A 21,534-nucleotide genomic window follows, 5' to 3' on the forward strand; every position below is an offset into this window, starting at 1 on the left:
AATGTTCTAACAACTGATAAAGATCGTCAAAAACAAACAAAAACACAATCAAATTAAAAACCCTTCAACAAACTTCTTTGTGGCCAAAGAGGGAGTTATCTTCTTCTTAATTTTCTGCTTGGAGAATATATATATATATATATATATATATATATATATATATATATATATATATATATAGAGAGAGAGAGAGAGAGAGAGAGAGAGAGGCGACACGTACGGTGAGCGGAGCACAAACAAACTACAATTAAAAAAAGAAAGCAAAAAGGGCAAAGGCTCATCCCAAATGTACAATAAGCAAATTACAGAAACTAAAAATTCTTGCATTGACCGCCCTATCACCTGAAACAAGCCAGAAACTGGACCTCACTTACAGGTGGCCCCACACGTGCCACGTTTACTGACCTGCCGCTTACCGAGCAGCCATCCCCTTCTGCAACCTTAATTCCTTGTAAAACATCTCTATAAACTCCTCAGCCTCCTTGTCCACCTGGCAATCCTCGTCAGCATCCCTCATCGTGAATGGCGAGTCGGTTATTCTCACTTGTCTAACCATCGGGCTCCACGTCCCGAACCACCCAGCTGAACCCACCAAAGGCGACGCCTCAACTGCCACATCACCGCCGCAGCTACTTGACGCCATATCATCACCGCCAAGTGATGGCGCGTGGGTCCGCGTGTGTTTGTAGTGGGCGTGGAGTTTCCGCCTCTTGGCCTGGTAATAAGGCTGCTTGTAGCTGTAGAATTTATAAGCAGGGCTGCCGCTGCAGCTGAACTCATACTCTCTAGGAGATATGAATGACATGTGAACATCATGTGAAATGCAACTGAGAGTGTTGTGTTGTTGGACCATGATGTCGTTCAAGGCTTTCCTTAGGATCTTGCCTCGTTTCATCAAGAAATGGAGATCAAGCATGAGCTTGCTCTTTAACATACCCTTTTGCATCATCAAGAAGATTAAACGTAGCATGTTGCATACTTTCTTGGCTGTCAATGGTGGACCTGCTTCCATTTTTGTGCTCAATGAGAGAGAGAGAAAGGGAGGTATATGTGGTGGGTGATGGGGAAGAAAGAGGTATATTTATAGAACAGAAAAGGGTAGAGTGGAGCCATGAAAATAAAATTTTCATTGCTCACTGTATTAAGAATAACAGATGCACTTTAATCATTTCTTTTGTTTTTGTGTTGTCTCAACTTTGTCAAAGAAGATGTCCTACAAATTTCTTTTAATCTGTTAATAATGTTTCTTTCTCATCAAGGATAATATATATTTTAAGTTAGCTACCAAAACAACCTGTCCAAGTTTAATTTTTCAATTTCTACGAGGAAAGAACAATGACTTTGATTGAATAGACAAATTTCTCATTAGTTTCAATTGCTGTTGTCCTTGTCATAGGTGATTGTGAATTTGATAATCTCTCACTGGATTTTTCTACTTGGATATTTTCCTTGTGGCAGGATTTTTAAATACAAACGAACCACTGACAACCAATCTAATTAAGGAGATGTGAGACCCGGTTCAGTGGCCAGCCCGGTTCGAGGCATGGATCACTAAGTTTTGACTGGGTCATCAGGTTATCCGAGTTAATTTTTTTTTAAAAAAATTAAAACGATATTGTTTTAATAAAAAAAAAAGAATCAACGGGTTGCAACCAAGTTTTTTATTGGATCTTGCCGGGTCAACCAGATTACACCAGGTTTTTTTCTTCTTCTGTTTTTTTTTTAACCCGGCTGGTTTCAATCTCAGGTTAACTGGGTTCCTGGTCAACTTGCCGGGTCAAACCGGATTTCAAAACCATGCATGTGACCGTTGCTGATTGCTGATCTGTACTGTTAAGGTAAATGCTTGGTGCCGATTTGAATTACCTGCAACTTTAAAACAACTGATTCTTTACGGGTTTCATTGTTCATGTAAATTTTAAAATAAATTAATATATTTATTCAATTTATATGGCGAACTAATAGTTCAGTTAGTCAGTGTGCTTATCTAAACCTAGAGAGAGATCATGGGATTGAAAGCTAAGGAAAACATTATTAATTTCTTTTAAAATAATTTTGAGATGTTTTTTTTTTTTTTTTTTTAAATAAGAGCTTGTCTATCATCTTAATAAAAACAAAAAAAAAATAAAGTAAAGCTAGGCTAGTGAGCCGATGAGCCCTGTACTAGACTTGATCCTTTCTATATTTTTTGGGTTTTTATGGCACTTCACAAAAAATATACTAGATTCACTCACATTTTATTTTTGATATGATTCTTAAATATTTTTATAAATTTTAATAAATTATTATATACAAATAATAATACTAATAATAATTTTTCATCAAAACTCGATTTAAATGTTTTTTTATTCTTAAAATTTTTAGATAGATCTTGAATACGATTTTATCATATTTATGATTTTTTAAAAACTTTTAATTACACATAAAATATGAATATACTATTTTGATATTTTGTGTTAACTTGATGTAACAATCATAAATTAAATATTTTTTTTAAATAGAAACAATGATTTTAGTTAAAAATTTTGTGTTCTCTAAGATAAACAAGAGGTATTTTAATAAGAAAATTTATCTTGATGGAAAAAAACTCAAAATAACTATATTTTTGAGTTTAATAACAATATCATTCACTGAGACTTTAATATTTTTTTTATGTTTAAATTTTTTTTGATCTCAACAACGTAAAACACGAATATACAAACTATTTAATTACCATATTTATTTTTGGTTTTACATAACAATAAAGTCATTAAAATTAAGGGAGGGCCATTTTAAACTCATTAAATCTTTTAATCATAAAATCTTTTTTCAGCTGCACTCTCTCCTTTAATTTTAGAAAGCATAATATTTAGATTTAGTCTAATTCAAAGAGTTGATCCAAAACTTAGCCAAATCAGGATAGCTTGGTAAAAATATATTTGTAACTCATGAGTTGATCCCAACAAAACTTGGGTAAAACCTAACTAGGTCAATTTCAAGAATTTTGTTTAAATTTTTTTGTCCAGAAAAACATTGTTTTATTTATTTATTTATTATTATTATTTTAAAATTTATGTTGTTTAGTGTTTTCCTAACAATTTAATCCAATATTTTTTTTGAGATATATTTAGGTTGAACTGTTGACTTGTGGATTAATTCAATAAATCCATGAATCGGGTTGATTCTAATAACTTTGTGCAATTAGAAAATAATATAAATTATATTTTAAGGTCTCACCTGACAACTTAAGTTTTTATGTTGAGATGATTATTTGATATGGTATCATAACTTTAATGACATAACAATTATGATTTTGAATCTCATCATCCATTTTTTTCTTTAGAAAAGATTCTTTTTTTTATGGGTGGTCTCTTTTGTACCGTCTTATCTCTCGTATAAGAACTTATCAAATTGTACTAAATCTCTTTTTTTTTTTTTCCCTTAATGTAAGATCTCAAATCTCATGTTAGATTTTATCATTTTGCACCTTTTTTTTTTTTTAATGTTATTTGGTCATACACATGATCTCGAGATTTTTTTTTTTTAATCATGAGTTGATGTATTATTGAAAAATGATATTAAATAAAATATATGGTAGATAATGAATAAGATTGAAAACAATGTATTTTTAAGTGGTCGGATAGATGACATAAAGCTGCCCACCAAAATAGAGAGTACTAATATGTAGAGCAAGATATGATCAAGCTGCTCTGATACCAAAAAAAAAAATAATATAAAAATAAAAAATAATATAAATTATATATTAGATCTCATCCAATAATTTAAATTAATTTCTTAGCATGTGAAACATATAAATCTTTGAAACATATAAATCTTCATGAAATCTTGAAACCTGGGAAAGAAAATGAAACTAGTGAAAGGGAGTGTGATTTCTTTCACGTGGATGGCATTTCTTTTCACTTTCTTGCACTTCCTTTCTTCTCCATTATACGGTGATCAAGGATTACCTTCCTTTAGTGACAGAGCTGAGATAGTTGCAGAATGAAAGTGATTTGCCATCTGGCTAGCTTGATAAGGTTGGCGGGATTGAATTAAAACCAACTACCTTGCCACGAGGCTGCCTCTCCAACACTAGGCTTTATGGTAGATCTGTGGCCCTACATTTGGAGACCAATCCCTTCCCTTGTCATCTTGGCCATCCGATCAGTTTGATTGAAGTTTCACTATATGTTAGGTCTTAGTAAGGATATATATGAACTCAGCAAGTGAAAGCTACAACTATTAATTCCTAATGCAGCACTAAAAAAGAATAAAAAAGAAATGCCACTTGGTTTTTTGGAGCTCACGTTAAGTATAATCCTTTCTTTAGCCCTCCAGTACCGTATACTTTCTTTTTAAAAGAAATTTATATTGGAAAAAGAAGCTGTATATTTTATATATCTAGTGGGCTTCTCATCATGATGCAAGCAAGAATCCCAAGTTGTTTCGAGCGATGAATTTAATCATTTAATGGTATAGTTACGAGGGACCGATCGATTGTATTGTTTGCTATAAAAATTTGGTAGCAATGTCATTTCAACCAATAATTTACCTGATTATGACACTCACTACTGCACTCTCTCGAACATTTATACTATGCGATAAAGATTTTTAGCGTTTTGTTCCCTTCGTGGCTAGGAAAGATCATTGATGGCTTGTTTGATTTTGACTGCCTTGTATTACACGACGGTTGCTTGTGAAATTGGGACCATCATGATGAAGGGGCCGGCATTGAATCATGTTGTCAATTACGGTAGTTTTCAGTGCTCTTTCAACATTTATAAGGAAGCTAAACACACCAAATCTACGTCTGGTTTTTGTGATTCTTGGTGAATGAATTCAACACCTGTGACCAAAATACATTAATTTGTCATTGGATGCCATCTACTTCAAATACAGAATGCTTAGATTAGAGAGGCGCCGGAACGCCGTCCCTTTTCAGTTATGTACACGTGAAGTAGGGCATAGGATGGCTCCCCGTGCATTGATGAAGGCGGTGGATGAACTTGCAACTTTGAATGAGCCTCCGGGCGGGCTTGCCTTCGACAAGTAAGCCTTCTCCTCTTAAAATCTTTTCGCTTCAGGGTTAGTCTTTGGAAACCATCCCTGGTGCTATATCACAATTTATTCTTGGACATAGCTATTCACGAAACGTGGTATAGGACTTCTGTTGACAGCAAGAGCCTCACATCCAAGCAAGAGCTCAAATCAATCCTATTAACGAATTGATCTATGCACTATACTATAAATCACACTATCAGAAGTAAGCAATCTTGAAAAAAATACATTGGATATCAGTTTTTTTTTTTAAAAAAAAAGGGGGGAGGGGGGCATGGCTAGCTTCAAATCTGGATCTCTTTTATGATAGTCATCGTGAATCCATTTTCTTTGATGGATATATGACCTCAATGACAACTCATTCACAGACCTGTCATCTTAGAGGGGACGTTGCGCCTAGAAAAATATGACAGGAGGAACTATACATGCATAGAGCAATGAGCGATTAGGCATAAATTAGAATCAATCCCTCAAGATTTATGAAACACACATCAGGTTTTTGAATTGCGGAGAGAGCGTGGGAAGGTTCCCAAGTTGTCAACCATCTGCATTGAAGCCAAACCAAATCCTCTTACTCTAGCTTTAAATGTAGTTATTTTAGTCCCTCCATCTTGAATTGCCGTCGTGTCCGTATTGATGTCAAACTGGATTTTAATCCTCTGTACATACATTATTTCTGAATTAATGTGGTGGGAGGGTGGATGCCTAAATTCCTAAATGACCATACTATACTCTAGCACTCCAACTTTAAATATAGCTAATTTACTCCTTCATATTTGGTAGTTGCCATAGGAAAGTGGACGTGCTGTCCAAAAACTACATCTTAGTCTTCCAACTTTAAATATAGTTATTTGAGTTGACTTTTGTAGGGCCGGTGATGGCTTAAAGTTATAGTTTATTATTATTAATTAACAGAACACTAAAAGTGATCGGCCTTTCACTATAATCCTTTCACTATAACCTCTAAGAAAAAAACATATTTTTTTATCATTAGGATTTTTTACGCTTTGCTCCCTCAATTTCCATTTCTTCTTATTTGTTCCTTCAACATTGCTTTGATTTGCAATTGCTCTTGGTGATTTGTTTTTCATATCTACACATGAGAATCTTGAGGTGTCGAGGAAATGTTTCTTTCTCTCGGTTAATGCTTGGTTTGACAAAACCAAATTTAGTTTAATTGATTTAAAATAAATAGAGTTTTGGGAATCAAATTTGAAGGTTAAAAAAATATTTAATCTCTTTTTTTGCCAACATTGAGGACTGATTTGCACGATCAGGGGAGAGTTCATGTCCCTTTTTTAACTTTGGTTCCTCAATTCTTTTTTTTTTTTTTTCCATTTGGTTCTCTTCACATCGATTTTATTTGAGATTTGACTTGGTAGTTTGTTTTGATGCCTTGATATGGAGATTTTGCAATATCGAGAAAAATTTTCGGTGCTCACTCGATGTTTTATTTTGCAAAATAAAATAAATTTTGGTTGGTTTAGAATAATTAAATGTTAAGGGACTAAAATGGAAACTAAAATAAATATGGGAGCCAAGGTAAATAGGTAGGGCAAATTACATTAAAAAAATTCTATATTCTTTTTCACTAGGTGGCATTTTGGCCAAATGTTGTAACGTAGAGTTTAATTTAATGAATGGAATACTTTATTGTTTGATGATGTGACATTGTTTTGATTTAAAAAAGGAGTAAATTAATTAATTGCTGATGTAGTGATTAAATTGATGATGTAATAAACATGTAGGAATAGGCGAGGCTATAAGAGTCACTCAGCAAACATGTTTAGTTAGTGAGATGCAAGCACTAGAAAGGTGCTTAGCACCTTGAATATTTAGTTCTGAAATTTAATTATATTCTTGCTAAATATAACTTTTAAGTATAAACATTTATGTATATTAAATTGTTTGCATGATGAATGACCGACTAGTTACCTTGGTTTGGGATTTTTGCATGATGAATGACTGACTAGTTACCTGGTGCCACGTAAATGGGCAAATGGTTGGCCAATTACCTTGATTTTGGGCTGATGCCTTGTGAATAGGCAAATAATTAGTCAGTTTTCTGGTTTGGGACTAATGCCCTGAAAATTGGATTAAATTTCTGGTTTAAAATAATTACAGTAATGTGAAATGTTAATTAAATTATTTCAAATTAATTATGTTTGTTTTATAAATAATTGTGCAAGTCCATCACATTATTGTACCATAATAGCTTTAGAATGTACTTTTTGGCACATGTAGTTCTTCAAAACATATTATATAAATGTTTCTTTTGTGTATTTTGATGACTAATTAGTTGTATATGAACAAAACTTAAACAGAACTAGGAGTGTGTTTGGTATTATTGTGGCTGTTGTGGTTTTTAAAAAAAATTATTTTATAAAAAGTACTTATAGTTGAGGTTGGTTTTAAAAAATAGATGTTTGGTTAAAACTGTGGTTGAAATTGAGGTTGAAAAAAAAAATAGTTTAATGTGTTTGGTTAAGAATGCTTTTGAAATTAAGGTTATAAAATAATTTTAAAAAATATATATTAATATTAATGGTTTTAAATTTAAATATTGTAGAATTATCTACTCCATTTACATCATGAAATAAACAATACTTTATATAAAATATTTTTTATTATTCCATTAAACTATTTATAATTCCATTACGTACAAAATTTAGCCGATAAGAACTACAGTTTTTATAATTTTGTGAGCGTGTAATAAAATTAGATAAAATATTATCAGATATAAAATTGATATTACAGTGCGAGTGAATTTAATTCACTCTATACTAGTTTTTCGAGAAAACAAATATTGTTCACATCACAATGCGAGTGAATTTAATTAACTCTAAACTAATTTTTTTTTTAAAAAAAAAACTATTAAAAAAATTAACACACTGAAAAAAAATATTCACATGAACCACTCACTCGTGAATAGTGTGTTTCACAGGTTGAAACGTGTGAAAAAGCAGTATTTTACTGCTTCCAAAACATCATGGTCCTGCCGCATATAAATGGTGGGACCCATGTGTTTTGATTGTTTAACAATTTGTAATTAAACGACTTTTTCTTGCGTTTTTGAAAAAATACGAACGCTAATGCGTAGCCAAACGGGCTCTAGTTATACTAATTTTTAATTTGATATGTATTTATTTTCATGGTAATGAAAGTAAGTAATTAATAAATTTCCTTTGTATTTTAATATTAGAATGGGTATTTAAATATGTTATGAATTAAGATTTTAAGATGTATGAATTTAATTGTTGTATGAAATTAATTTAATTGGTTTTTTTAATTAGTTAGTATGTATTTTTCTTAAATTGTTAAAAGTGAAAATGGGTGACAATATGAACCATGAAATGATTGAGTAAGTTCAAAATGGTTGGATTGTTGATAAAAGATTGATTGGTGTTATTACTATGAAACTATGAGATTATCTTAATTTCATGATGATATTGCAAATTTTATAGACTGTTTCAAGAGGGCTCGAGTTATTTTTTAAATTTTTTAATATTTTTTTTAATTGTATTCTTTAATATTTGAATTACTGAGAATTAAACTTTTTTTTTTTTATGATTTATATAGGATTATCAATTCTCATTTAATTTTTTTTTTATTATCAAATAAATTAAAGACCTTTTAAAAATATTGAGAGGATATCTTTTCATTATATTAATAAGCGTTTAATGTTTTTTGTTAATTATTTTTATTTTCTTTTTTAGTCTAGTTTATTTATTGTCATTATGTTTTTTTAGCAGGTGCATTGTCTACTTCAATGATTTTTTTAGTGATTAGAAAGTAGAGATTACCTGGAATTTCTCTTAAAACTGTAATTTTTTTTTGGTTGTTATTAGATGAAAGTACCTTAGAATCATATTAAAAGCCTCAATAAACCTATTTAGAAATCTATTTTATTATCTTTTTAAGCTATAGAACATCAAATCAATTCTTCCATTTGAGCTTAGATTTACCTTCTTTTTTTTCTTGGTGATTGTGTAGCTTATAAATGCTTTCAATAAACTCAAAAGGCTTATTTTTATCAGATAAAGGTTATGAATGATCGGTTTCTGTCAAAATTATTATTTTGATTACTTTCTTTCTTTTCCATTTATCCATCCATCACCCTCTTTCTAGAATAACAAAACTAGAACTTATTAAAAATTAGCATCTTTATTAATAGGAAAATGAGAGCGCCGAATAAGAGGATCAAAGTGAAACTTGTTCAAAACAATGTCACTTTTCCATACACTCGGAAGAAACCAAGCTGTGTTTTTTAGGAGGTTCACTATTCATTTGTAACAGTAGTAATCCCGGATTTAGTTTTTTTTTTTTTTCATATTTATCTTACACATTTTTTTTTGTTTTTAGATATTTTTTAAAAGTATTTTTAACTTAAAAAAATATTAAATTAATATTTTTTTAATGTTTTATGATAGTTTTAATGTGCTAATATAAAAAATAAAAAAATATCAAAAAATATTATTTTAATATATTTCTAAACAAAAACCAATCTCAAATACCTCTTTAGTTTAATTGAATTGCCTGCCACTGCATTTCCTTCTCTTAGAATGTGTTTAAAGCTGACTTGAAGCATTCAATTAGCTGAGAGATGGAATTGAAAAGGTGTTCAGTACAATTTTTTTTTTTTTAATGGTGGATATTCGGGTAAACTTATATATATCTTAATTAATTTTTTGAGGCTCTGAAATTAATGATTATATAAGCATTCAGTTGTCCTGAGATTTGTGGCACTCGAACTGATGACGGATATTAAGCAAACCCGAGACTTGATTAGTTAAGCTACACTTTTCTTTAAATCTTTTTTTCTCTTAGTAACCGTGAGTGTTTAAGCCAACTTACATACACCTTGACTAATTCCCCGAGACCCTAAAATTAACGACCATGTAAGCTTCTAGTGGCCATGAAACTTGTAATACTTAAATTGATGATTTTTGAAGAGCAAATTCAGGGTTTAACCAGTTGAGCTACACTACTTAGTTCCTTCTTCAAATCCTTATTAAGCCATGATATAGCATTAACTGTATCTGACTAAAAAAATCCAGTCTATTTGCGGTGCCAAAGTGGTTGCTGCTCCAATTTGCATAGCTCTTCTGATCGCCAGCACCTCTATTTCATTCGATTCCTTAATGCCTGCTGCTAAAGTAGAAATGCATAAGAATGTCCATGGAGATCTCTTAAAACCCCACCAATTCCTGACCTTCCAGGCTCGTCCAAACTCCAAAGACGACACATCCACATTCCATTTTACAGCTCCTTGGTTCCACGCAATGTGTCGGTGGCCCAATCTGTCTTTGAATAATTGAAAATCAATCCATTCCTCGAAAAACATATCCACCAGAGGACATCATGTAGCATTAAAGAGCATACATTTCTCTGATAGAACCCAGCACTTGAACGCATCATAGTTGGAATAAGTCATCTTCCTATCTGGACATAGACCTAGAGCCAACCTGAATGCCCTTGACGAATATTGCATTTGACTCCACATTACCGTTCTAGCTAATTATTACTCTCAATAAGAAAAAAAGAATTATGTGGCCACTAGGTGTCACTGAACTAGGATAACTCAGGTAATGGTGGGCCACTATCACCACGTTAGTGCAATTATTAATTTTCCATAATTTATTAGCCAATGGCAAACTTTGCCTTTGCGCAGATGTAAAGCAAGGATTCTCCAGCTATTCTTTGTCCTTTTCCTTACATACAAACAGTTTTAAAAAAATCTGAAATCGTCCGTTGACGACGATGGCTTAATGATACAAGTTTTAAGCATCATAAGTGGTCAAGTCACCACCAACAGCCCTCACAGAAGCGAACATCCCTCTCCCTCTCCCTCTATCATGACAGAAGAAGCACAAGGCAAATGGGAAGGCAAGGCCACGGTTGAGCTTAAAGGCCCGACAGCAGACCAGGTATGGCCTTTCTTGGAGGACTTCTGTAATCTACAAAAGTGGCTTCCAGGTGTGGATACATGCTACCAAGTTGAGGGTGAGCTAGGACAACCTGGCTTGGTTCGGTACTGTAGTTCTGGCACAGCATCATCGGATGGGAGCCATGAAGGGAATAAGGTCATCTGGGCCAAAGAGAAGCTAATAATGATCAATCCAAGCGAACGGTGTCTAAGCTATGAGATCCTTGAAAATAACGCTGGATTCAAGTCATATGTGGCCACCATGAAAGCATTGCCAATCAACGATGGAGATGGAGATGGAGATGGAGATGGTCAACATGGGTGCAAGATCGAGTGGTCCTTCATTGCTGATCCAGTTGAAGGGTGGCCATTGGAGGATTTCAATTCTTATATCAATTCCTCTCTCCAGTTCATGGGACAAAAAATGGAACAGGCTGTCCTATCTGGGTAACTTAATTTAAGAAATTAGCATGTCTGAACTGAACTCTTTTTTTAATTAATCTGGGTGTTAACATCAGTGTGTGCATATCTTGATTTATCTTATGAATTTTGAAGGTAACAACCATCTAATTCTTTAATAGTTTTAAATTTATAGTACTTAAATTAAAATTTTATTTTTAATTGAATAAGTACTGCTATTAATCTTAATCATCATTAATTATATACTATTAAGTTAATTATGTGGACAAACACCTTGTCTAAACCTCTTTGTAATTTCCATGAAAGCTTCTTTTGCAATAAATTTCTTGTTCTTCTAGAAATCCTCTTGGTAAATTTGATTTGGAGAATCTTGAAGTGGCAAAATACGATCTTGGACACTTGGTGAAACCTTGTCTAGGCGACAAATATTGTGAAATGGGCATGTTTCTTCGTGATTTCTATTTAACCCGTGATTAGCTGCGGGCGGAATAAATTTTTCATTCAACATAAAAAATAAAACAAAAAATATGATAGAACCATATGCATTTTTAGACATTAAAAGCCTCAATCGTAAATTTAAAAGTTTATAAATGCATTTAGTTAAGTAAATAGAGAATTATTTTTGTAATCAAAACAAATCATGAAACCTAATTCTTAACTAATCCACGACTCGGGTAATGAATATAATTAGGTTAAAAAACTTTTTAATAATTTTTTTTAATTATATGATAAGAAAAATAAATGTTAACAAAATTAACCAATTAGACCAGTAAAACTCAATCATTTTCAATAATTTGAAGAAAAATGAGCAAGAAAAATCAATAAAGATTCAATTATAAAGGATCAAGTTAAAAAAAAAAAAAACAAAATAAAATAAAGAAGAAAAAAGACTTAGGCCTCCCAACCTGGGCAGCCCGCGTGTTATAATTATTTTTTTGTTTTTTATAGGATAGATGACAAAATAACATACGACGCATAATTTGCTTTGCCTAGGTTCCGCCTATCAAAGATCGTTGGAAAATCAAGAAACAAGTGTTTTACACCTAAATTATCCTTTCAATAATTTTTTGACAAAAAAATACCTTAAAAAAATATTATAGAGACCCAAACAAATCTATATATGCTTTTAAATAACCAAAAAATGGTCCATAAAAAACAAATTGACCAAAAACTTTCTAATGTTAGATTTGTGTTTTTAGGCGATTTGAAGGCAAAATATTACCTTATTGGAAGTCTCTTCATAAAACAAAACTTGTAAGCATCAAGATTGATAATTTTAATAATTATAATAGTTGTTAATCAATATTTTCTCTCTATATGATCTAAATTCGATAACTTTCTTTTTTTACCTCAAACCAAAGACAAAAGAATAAGAGAAATGAAGTTTATGGACAAAAGGTGAATTTTGAAAAAATCAAAGGGATGAAAAATATGTACATTGCAAACTAATATGGTCAAAGTAAGCTTTTTTAGTGAATTTCAAAACCATCACCTATTTCTTTCTTGTTTTTTTTATACTGGCCCCTTGTTTTTTAATTTTATCATTCTTTAACAAAATAGAAGTAATTGGCCTTCAATTCAGCCATAAAAGGATGAGATTGATGAGAGAAAAAAGTTCAAAAACGAAAGTGAAAAAAATAATAAGAGTTCAAAAACGAAAGTGAAAAAAATAATAATTTATTATAAGAGTTTACAAGGAATTGTAAGGGGAGTTAGTGACACGCGTAACAATATTTTCCCAATGTCTTCTAGTGTTTTGTCAATGTTGAACTTCGCTCGAGGACTTATGGGATAGATGAAAGTAATAATACTTTGAGGATCAAATTATAAATGATGATGGCCAACCTTTCCAAAATGTGACGATGGTAAAAATAGGGGGTGTGATGGAGTACTCCTGATCTTTCATGGCGAGGAAATATGAAACAGTCAAGCAGGATACAACCCTTAACCAAGTCATATGGGGGAAGCGCTTTAAGCACTATAATTAAATAATCAGTGTTCTTTCTCTCATATAATTTGGGTTGGGATTTGTCAATTATGGATTTTTTTTCTTGGAAGCTTAATTAGTGCCTAATTACTTACTGTGTTATTTTTGCTCTATTGGAATTTTCATCATTATGCTATATATATATATATATATATTGATCTTAAACATTTTCTACGGCTATTAAAAGGAGTAGTCGAAAGTATTATTTCGAAACAATTTAATTAAAACCTTCGACCACTGGGTGTGAATGAACTAGGATAACTCTGATAATGGTGGATCACTATTACTACGTCAGTCCATTGTCCTTTTCCCTTGAAAGAAACAGCTAAGGAGAAAAAAAATCTGAAGTCGTCCGTTGACCAAAATGGCTTAAGCATCATAATTCGTCAGGTCACCACTACCGACCCTCACAGAACCTAACATTCCTCTCCCTCTATCATGACAGAAGAAACACAAGGCAAGTGGGAAGGCAAGGCCACGGTTGAGCTAAGAGGCCCAACAGCAGACCAAGTATGGCCTTGCTTGGAGGACTTCTGTAATCTACAAAAGTGGCTTCCACGAGTGGATACATGCTACCGAGTTGAGGGTGAGCTTGGACAACCTGGCCTGGTTCGGTGCTGCAATTTTAGCAAAGTACCATCGGAAGGGAGTCATGAAGACGAAGAGAATAAGGTCATCTGGGCCAAAGAGAAGCTAATAATGATCAATCCAAGCGAACGGTGTCTAAGCTATGAGATCCTTGAAAATAACGCTGGATTCAAGTCATATGTGGCCACCATTAAAGTATCGCCAATCAACGATGGAGATGGGGATGGTCAACATGGGTGCACGATCGAGTGGTCCTTCATTGCTGATCCAATTGAAGGGTGGCCATTGGAGGATTTCAATTCCTATATTGATTCCTCTCTCCAGTTCATGGGGAAAAAAATGGAACAGGATGTCCTATCTAGATAATTTTATTTAAAAAATTAGCCTGTCTAGCTGAAATTTGGTTTTTAATTGAATAAGAAGTGCTGTTATTAGCTTAGTTATCAGGAGAAACACCTTGTCTACGCCTTTTCTCAACTCTCATGAAAACTTCTTCTGCAATAAATTTCTTGGTAAATTAGAGTTGTAGAATCTTGAAATGGCAAGATATGATCTTGGACACTTGATGAAACCTTGTCCTGGCGGTATCTATGGATTGGCAAATCTTAGGTAAGGGAATTTAATAAAAATTTCCTAAACTTTCTCCAAGAAGCTATACTCAAATATATCAATATAACTCTCTTTTTTTTGCTTTTCCCCCCTTAATAAGATAAGGAAGATACTGTAATCTAATTCTCTCAAGGGAAAAGAGATTCTCCAAGACTAGCCATTTTTCTTTTTTGAAATAACTAAACTAATTAAAGTAGAAAAATAATAATGCATTACAAAAGTTGGTGCATGCTTTAAATATCAGGCATCAAATTTGTTGATGTATATAAATAGATGAACAACTGCCCATCAAGCTACACCTCCTCTCTTTAATGGCAGAAAACACAGCCCCCGGATGGGAAGGGAAGGCCATAGCTGAGCTAAAAGCCCAGTAGCTAGACCAAGCATGGTCATTTTTGGATGCCTTCTGTAATCTATATAAGTGGCTTCCAGCACAATGCTAACATCGGCAGTGAGGTCAGCTGGGCCAACGAGAAGACGGTGATGAATGATCCCGTTGAACGGTGTCGAAGTTATGAGATGCTTGAAAATTATGCCAAAGATAAGCCATGTGTGGCCACCATTAAAGGGTCGCCAATATTCAGTGGAGATATTCAACATGGGGCAAGATTGAGTGGTCATTCAGTCTTGATCTTAATTATATAAATACCATTGAACCCCTCATCACATACTTCTCAACTAATTCTGATTTTCGCCTGTTCAATTACATGTGTTCTTGCTGTATTAATTTGTAAACCAAAAACATAACCTGATCTTTCCTGTAATTCTCACCTGAATACACTGGAGCAAATATACATGCACATGGATTTAAATTCAGGCTGTTGATATAACTCTAATGCATCAACTTCTAACTTAGAAGATGCTCTAAAATATTTCTCTGCAGGGAAAAGAGATCCCCAGAGTGGTCGTTTGTCTCTCAGAAAACCACTAATCTTGAAGAAGTCGTAAAACTCCAAAAAATGATTTGGACTTTTGTATAGTTAAATGTGAGTAAATTGAAGATGCAGGTACCTTCAAAATAAGTCCCCTTGACTGAATAGAGGGAAACTCTGATGATAAGTTAATGTATGAAGGAGGAGGTGTGTAAGCGTAGGAGATATCAAGTGAAGGGAAATGTAAAAATACAAGGGAAGGAGAGGGTGTCAAAGAAGAAGATGCTCCTTCAATCCTATACCTTCTTGTTCTTTACACGGTCATAGGACATGGCAAGTTACAAGGGGAGAGGGATAATTCAGTCAATTATTTTGCCTTTAATGGCTATGGAGATTGATTAGGGGATGAATGTTTTTGATAGTGATAGATAATTATATTGTAAGCATGATGACATCATGGAAGTTACCGATCCAATTAATTAATTAGCCAATAATTTCAATCACATGCATCAACTTGTTGTGCAATATATGTAGATGAACAACTGCCCTTCAAAACACACATCCTCTCTCTAATATGGCAGAAGAAACACCACAGATTAAATGGGAAGGCAAGTCCATAGTTGAGCTAAAAGGGCCAACAGCAGACCAAATATGGCCTCTCTTGGAGGACTTCTGCAATATAAACAAATGGTTTCCAAGTATAGACGAATGCAACCATGTGGATGGTGAGCTGGGAAAGCCTGGCCTGACTCGGTACTGTGCTTCTAAAACACTATCAACGTATGGCAGTTATGATGAGGCCGAGGTCCGTTGGGTCAAAGAGAGGCTATTGATGATTAATCCTGCTGAAAAGTGTCTAAGCTACGAGGTCCTTGAAAACAACTCCGGATTCAAATCATATGTGGCCACCATGAAGATATTGGAAATTACTGGATCCGATGCAGGTGAAAATGGGTGCAAGATCGAGTGGTCTTTCATTGCTGATCCAGTTGAAGGGTGGACGTTGGAGGATTTCAGTTCTTTCATCAACTTCTGTTTCCAATCCATGGGCAAGAACATGGAACAGGATGTCCTATCGGGTTAAGTTTAATATCTATGGTAGTCCTATTGTTAGTCTTAATATCTGTTGTTCTCGTTGATGGGCTCATAGCCTGAGACACATGGTTTCTACAGGGAAGAAGCCTTTGTCAGAAGATTGTTGACGTGGAGTACAATTCAAGGAGATGAATGAATAGCTCAGCTTGAGTAGCAATTTATTCGTACCTTTGTACTATATATTGATGAATATAATCTGTTTGCAGTATGAAAAATTATATAAGATTGTTCTTGTTTTGCTTTTGGACGCTGTTGGAAACACTAATATAAAGTAAAATTACCCAGATTGGTTTCATTTTTCTTTCCTTTTCTGACACACACACACACACGCTTTGAGATGGTGGGATTTGGATTTTATGTTAGCGCTATCATTTGGTGTTCATGTGGCCATCATTAGGCATGGCTTCTATACTATTGAAAAGCTTGTTTGCTTTTTGAGAAGCACCATACAATCATTAAGTAGCGATACCAGCAAATTCTGCTAGTCAAAATTGCTTTTAAGACAAACATATACCGAGCAGAGACACTCTGTTATTGGTGTCATTAGTAAAGAGAAGGGAGGAATAAGCCTCAACGTTCAACTGAAACAAGGGAAACCCATGCGCGGGACCTTCCCTCCACTGAAAGGGGCACTCCCTAGAGTAACTTTAGCTAGCAGTTGCAAGTAATGGCGATACGACATAACATTGATGCGAGGGCCATCTGGTGATATTTTTAGCATTATTTTTGTTGACCGTGAGGAAATGGAAAGGAGGAAATTTCCAAGCCTGTATAAAGAAGAAAACGTTTTTCCTTTTGCAGAAAACAGAAGCCACTACATGAGAGAGCTTCTTTTTCTTTGCATAAATACAAGTTCCATTTCATGAGGCATGCAATACACAAATGTGGGAGGAATAAACTCGTGACGTAATACGATGTTTGAAATTGCTATACTTATGACCAAGCCAAGCCCTTGACACTAGGAATCTACAGCTAACTGTATATTTGTTCGGATTCAGCACCTAATCTCTTCTCCATCCAACTGATTATATCCTGACCAACTTCTTCGCGTTCAGGCTCAAAGAGAAGGTCATGCAAGAAACCATCATAAAGCTTTATGTCTTTGAACTTGGAGGCTGCCTCATTGTACAAATCTTGAGATGCTAGAGGATCAGTCACCTTGTCAGCAGTTCCATGGAGAACAAAGAATGGGACGATCACGGACTTGAAGTTACGCATCAAATGAGAGGATATACGCAATATTTCATGCCCTGTGCGGACTCTTATGGGTCCTGTATAGACCAATGGATCTGAATACTTGGCCAGAAGTGCTGCAGGATCCCTAGAAACTGGAATGCCCCTTTTGTTTGCTCCTTTAAATTGGAGCTTGGGGACAATCAGAGAAAAAATAGGAGCCACAGCCTGCATGAAAATAATAAATGAATATTTTAATAGAAAGAATCAAATTAAAACTAATGTAATCTCTTGTTTCTAAGGATTGATGGCAAATTTCAAGTAAAATGAGCTCCTCAAACAAAATTATTGCAGCCTTGCAGGGTAATGTTTCTGTCTTGGTTCCACACATTAAAAGCTAGAATTGTAACATTACCACTATGCAGGGATAAAAAGGTTATACTGAACACAGCATTTTCAAGCTTTGGTATGGTTTAGGTTTGAAACAGCTTCTAGAATTCATAAAATCTAATGAATTGGACATCAACCATAACAGCACGATCCAACATGTCAGAGTTATCATGCTTCAAGAGTATAGGACCTTAACTCTGATGCACTGAACCCTAAGAATTTCAAAATGATTCTCAAAAGCTCAACAGTATTGTTTGGTTTCAAGACAAACTCCAAGTTCAAAAACTCAACTCATAAACCATGAGAACACAATCTAGCACATCACAGTTATCATCATTAACATCTCCACATCATTGTGATCTAGAAGACAGAAAACACTTACCCCAACAATAGGATGTGCAGGCTTGACACGCAAAGCAGGTGAGGTCAGAATAATCCCCTCCAGCATTTCCTTGATGTAAGGATATGAGGCTGCCTACTCAGAGATGCAATTGATTAGATCAGCATAATAATGGAAACTGGTAGACCAAAAAAAAGAATAAAACTTCCTTTATAAGTGTATATTACCTTTAAAACCACAGCACCTCCAGTTGAGTGACCAAAAAGGAAGCATGGTACTCCAGGGTACTCTGACTTGATCTTTTCCAATAGAGCTCCCTATTTATACAGAAGTTACAAAGTTCATTCCTAACAGTTATGAAGGTATATTGTGGATACTTGAAGTAAATTCCTATAAACTAAACAAAACATCATGATGGATTCAAGTTGAATGTACTGCCAGGGCAGGGAAAATAATTTTTTTTTTTTTTGATAAATTAGGTATATTATGGATGCTTGAAGTAAATTCCTATAAACAAAACAAAACATCATGATGGATTCAGGTTCAATGTACTGCCAGGGCAGGGAAAAGAATAAAAAAAATGATAAATTAATTGCTAAGCTGCTTAAGAAGAGAGGATTTTGTAAGCCTTAACACAGAGTACAGGACATGACACACAGTAATGATCATTTACAATTTACCATAGCACCATGGATGGATAGGATAAAGAACAGTTGTCTTGGAAAGAATAAAGAGAAAGGTATGACTGAACTTACAGTATCTGCAACGACGTGATCTAGTGAAGGAACATATCCATGCAACCCATCACTCCCACCATGACCTATGCCATGAAAAAAAAGAAGAATAATTACCATATGAAAAAGCTAAAGACTCGGACCAGAAACAATTTCAAATGATAGAGAAAGAAATGCTAATAATATACCGAAAGAAAAGGTTATCAAAAATTTTATCAGCATAAGCAGGCAGTGGAAAGCTCCAATCTCAACGAGGAAGTTATCAAAATCTCTCTGGTTTCAACTTAAAGTACTTTCCAGGAGACTTTAGCAAATGTAACTATTCATGTGCTCTAAATAAACAGAGCATGAAGCTCCACAACAACCTATTGACTATAAGGTAAAGAAACCAAATACGCAAACATCTTTACAAAAGCTAGCTACCTGTCCAGTCCATTGCATAGACGCCAAAGTTGCATGATGTTAGTTGCTTTGCAAATTGACCATATCTTCCACTGAAAATGAAAGCCCAACAGAGGAGAACTCAGAAAAACTGTTAATTGTAAGGCACAAAATAAACAAGAAAAAGGATTAGCTTCAAATTTTATCACTAATAGAAGGGAAATTGAAGATGCAAAAGAAGTTCAAATACTGACAGAAATCCTCAAACGTTACCTGTGCTCATTGAGACCATGAATAATGATCAAAATGCCCCTGAAATCACAAAGCATCCCTCATATCTCAGTACTGAATCAATGGGAGCAGAAACAACAGAAAACAGGATGAAATTAAAGATATACATGCTAAAGTTGTGTCATATGTGGAACGAAAACCACAGTAAATCAGAACGAAGCAGCTCGACAGCCCCTTTATCCTTTCACTTACTGTAAGGCCTGATGTGCAGAAAATACAACAACATTTCACGTTTCCAAGTTCACAACATGCTCATTCTCGTATAAAAACACTATTTCTTTGCGTAATTTTTTTTTAAGAAAAAGAAAAAAAAACAAACATCAATCACAACAAAACAATAACAATATGAAGAAAAAAAACTACAATTTCCCAAAGCTCATGGTGTTAAATAGCATATTATTTCATTAAAAAAAAATAACGAGACTTTAAACGAAAATTTCTTTAAAATCAAGATTAAAATTTTTTGGTCCAAAACCTTTCAATTAAATGTTGTTTCCCTATGTGAACCAGTAAATTCATTCCATTCTATCTCATCAGCTTCTTGGATGCAGTATGAAGTAAAAATCACTAATTAACTAGGAATTGAACCACAACAATTTGAGAATGAAAAACCCACCTTTCGAAAACAACAACTGTAATTTCCAACTAAGAAAAAAAAACATAAATAATTTCAGATTCAATTAAGATGATTCAACTACCTTATTTAATTTCTTTTTTTAAAAAAAAATAAATAAAAAACTTGTTTAATTCCACATAAACAGTGACTTTCAAACAGTGTAATTATTAACCAAGCCCGAAGTTGCATGCAAGTTTCACTCTTTCTTAAAATTCCTTTATTCCCGTGTTCTCATTTCTCAGTCAAACTAATAAAAATAAATAAATAAATAAAGCACATACTTTCTAAACAAAATAAAAACGAAATAGAAAAACTCACTTCATTTGACCGGTTATCGGAAGCCAAGACCTAACGAAGAGAGCATTTCGTCTTGCACCAAAGAACAAGAACGTATTCCACCGGCAATCTTCGTTACCGGTCGTCATATCAATACCCTCAGCAAGAGCTCTCCTTCTCAAAGTATCTTCCTCCTCTAATCTCCGTCTTTTCCCCGACTTGCTAGGCGATGGCGGCAAGGCGCAATCAGCCATGGGACGGCGGCGGTAACGGCGAGGGAGGAGGAGGAGAAGGAGGGAAAAGAGAAGTGAGTGAATGAAACGAAGAAAAGTTCTCACGGTTTTCAGGATTGGGATTATGCGATTGCTTGCTCCTGATGTTAGTGGCTCCATATCTGCTGCCGTTGATGACATGATGAAGAGAGACCAAAGAATGAGGCAGAAACAGAGATTCTTTAGAGAGGGAAGAGGTGGTGGGGGAGGTTGAGGGAGATGGAAAGAAGGTAAAGAGTGATTACGGGCGTCAAGCGCGGGTATTTATAGGTGAATCAAGAAATGATACGGATAAAGGTTCATTCTGGTACCTATTGTTTTAATTTTCTTAGTTTCAACCACAAAAGTTTTGAACAATTTCTAGTATGACCGTTTATGGAAGACACATGATACATGCAAACCCTATCCAAAGACTGGATCACTGGTCGAAAAAGGTGAGGAAAAGAGAAAATGAAAGAAAAGGATGGGAAATTTTGACAAATTTCAATGGAATGGTGGGATTCACACGGAATTTCTCAGAATTTGTT

General features: G+C 34.0%; 5 protein-coding genes across 5 annotated transcripts; 3 read left to right on the plus strand and 2 right to left on the minus strand.

The window, feature by feature from the left end:
• Window positions 1–222: 222 nt before the first annotated feature.
• LOC118030669 (uncharacterized) lies at window positions 223–1,191 on the minus strand. Its single transcript, XM_035034868.2, has one exon. It carries the CDS (start codon window positions 1,010–1,012, stop codon window positions 413–415), a length of 600 nt encoding a protein of 199 aa, XP_034890759.1. The 5' UTR covers window positions 1,013–1,191; the 3' UTR covers window positions 223–412.
• Window positions 1,192–10,711: 9,520 nt separating this feature from the next.
• LOC118030671 (lachrymatory-factor synthase) lies at window positions 10,712–11,480 on the plus strand. Its single transcript, XM_035034870.2, has one exon. It carries the CDS (start codon window positions 10,806–10,808, stop codon window positions 11,412–11,414), a length of 609 nt encoding a protein of 202 aa, XP_034890761.1. The 5' UTR covers window positions 10,712–10,805; the 3' UTR covers window positions 11,415–11,480.
• Window positions 11,481–13,576: 2,096 nt separating this feature from the next.
• On the plus strand, window positions 13,577–14,489 carry LOC118030672 (lachrymatory-factor synthase). The gene has a single exon (XM_035034872.2). It carries the CDS (start codon window positions 13,809–13,811, stop codon window positions 14,322–14,324), a length of 516 nt encoding a protein of 171 aa, XP_034890763.1. The 5' UTR covers window positions 13,577–13,808; the 3' UTR covers window positions 14,325–14,489.
• Window positions 14,490–15,973: 1,484 nt separating this feature from the next.
• On the plus strand, window positions 15,974–16,777 carry LOC118030673 (lachrymatory-factor synthase). The gene has a single exon (XM_035034873.2). The coding sequence runs from the start codon at window positions 16,014–16,016 to the stop codon at window positions 16,521–16,523; it is 510 nt and encodes a 169-aa protein (XP_034890764.1). The 5' UTR covers window positions 15,974–16,013; the 3' UTR covers window positions 16,524–16,777.
• Window positions 16,778–17,274: 497 nt separating this feature from the next.
• Window positions 17,275–21,256, minus strand: LOC118030670 (uncharacterized). The gene is made up of 7 exons (XM_035034869.2): window positions 20,778–21,256; window positions 19,826–19,864; window positions 19,595–19,665; window positions 19,193–19,257; window positions 18,665–18,754; window positions 18,480–18,572; window positions 17,275–17,935 (listed from the first exon to the last, which is right to left on the minus strand). Exons 1-7 carry the CDS (start codon window positions 21,146–21,148, stop codon window positions 17,507–17,509), a joined length of 1,158 nt encoding a protein of 385 aa, XP_034890760.1. The 5' UTR covers window positions 21,149–21,256; the 3' UTR covers window positions 17,275–17,506.
• Between the last annotated feature and the right edge of the window lie 278 nt (window positions 21,257–21,534).

Source organism: Populus alba, chromosome 6, assembly GCF_005239225.2.
Source record: "Populus alba chromosome 6, ASM523922v2, whole genome shotgun sequence".
In the NCBI taxonomy this organism is placed as follows: Eukaryota; Viridiplantae; Streptophyta; class Magnoliopsida; order Malpighiales; family Salicaceae; genus Populus; species Populus alba.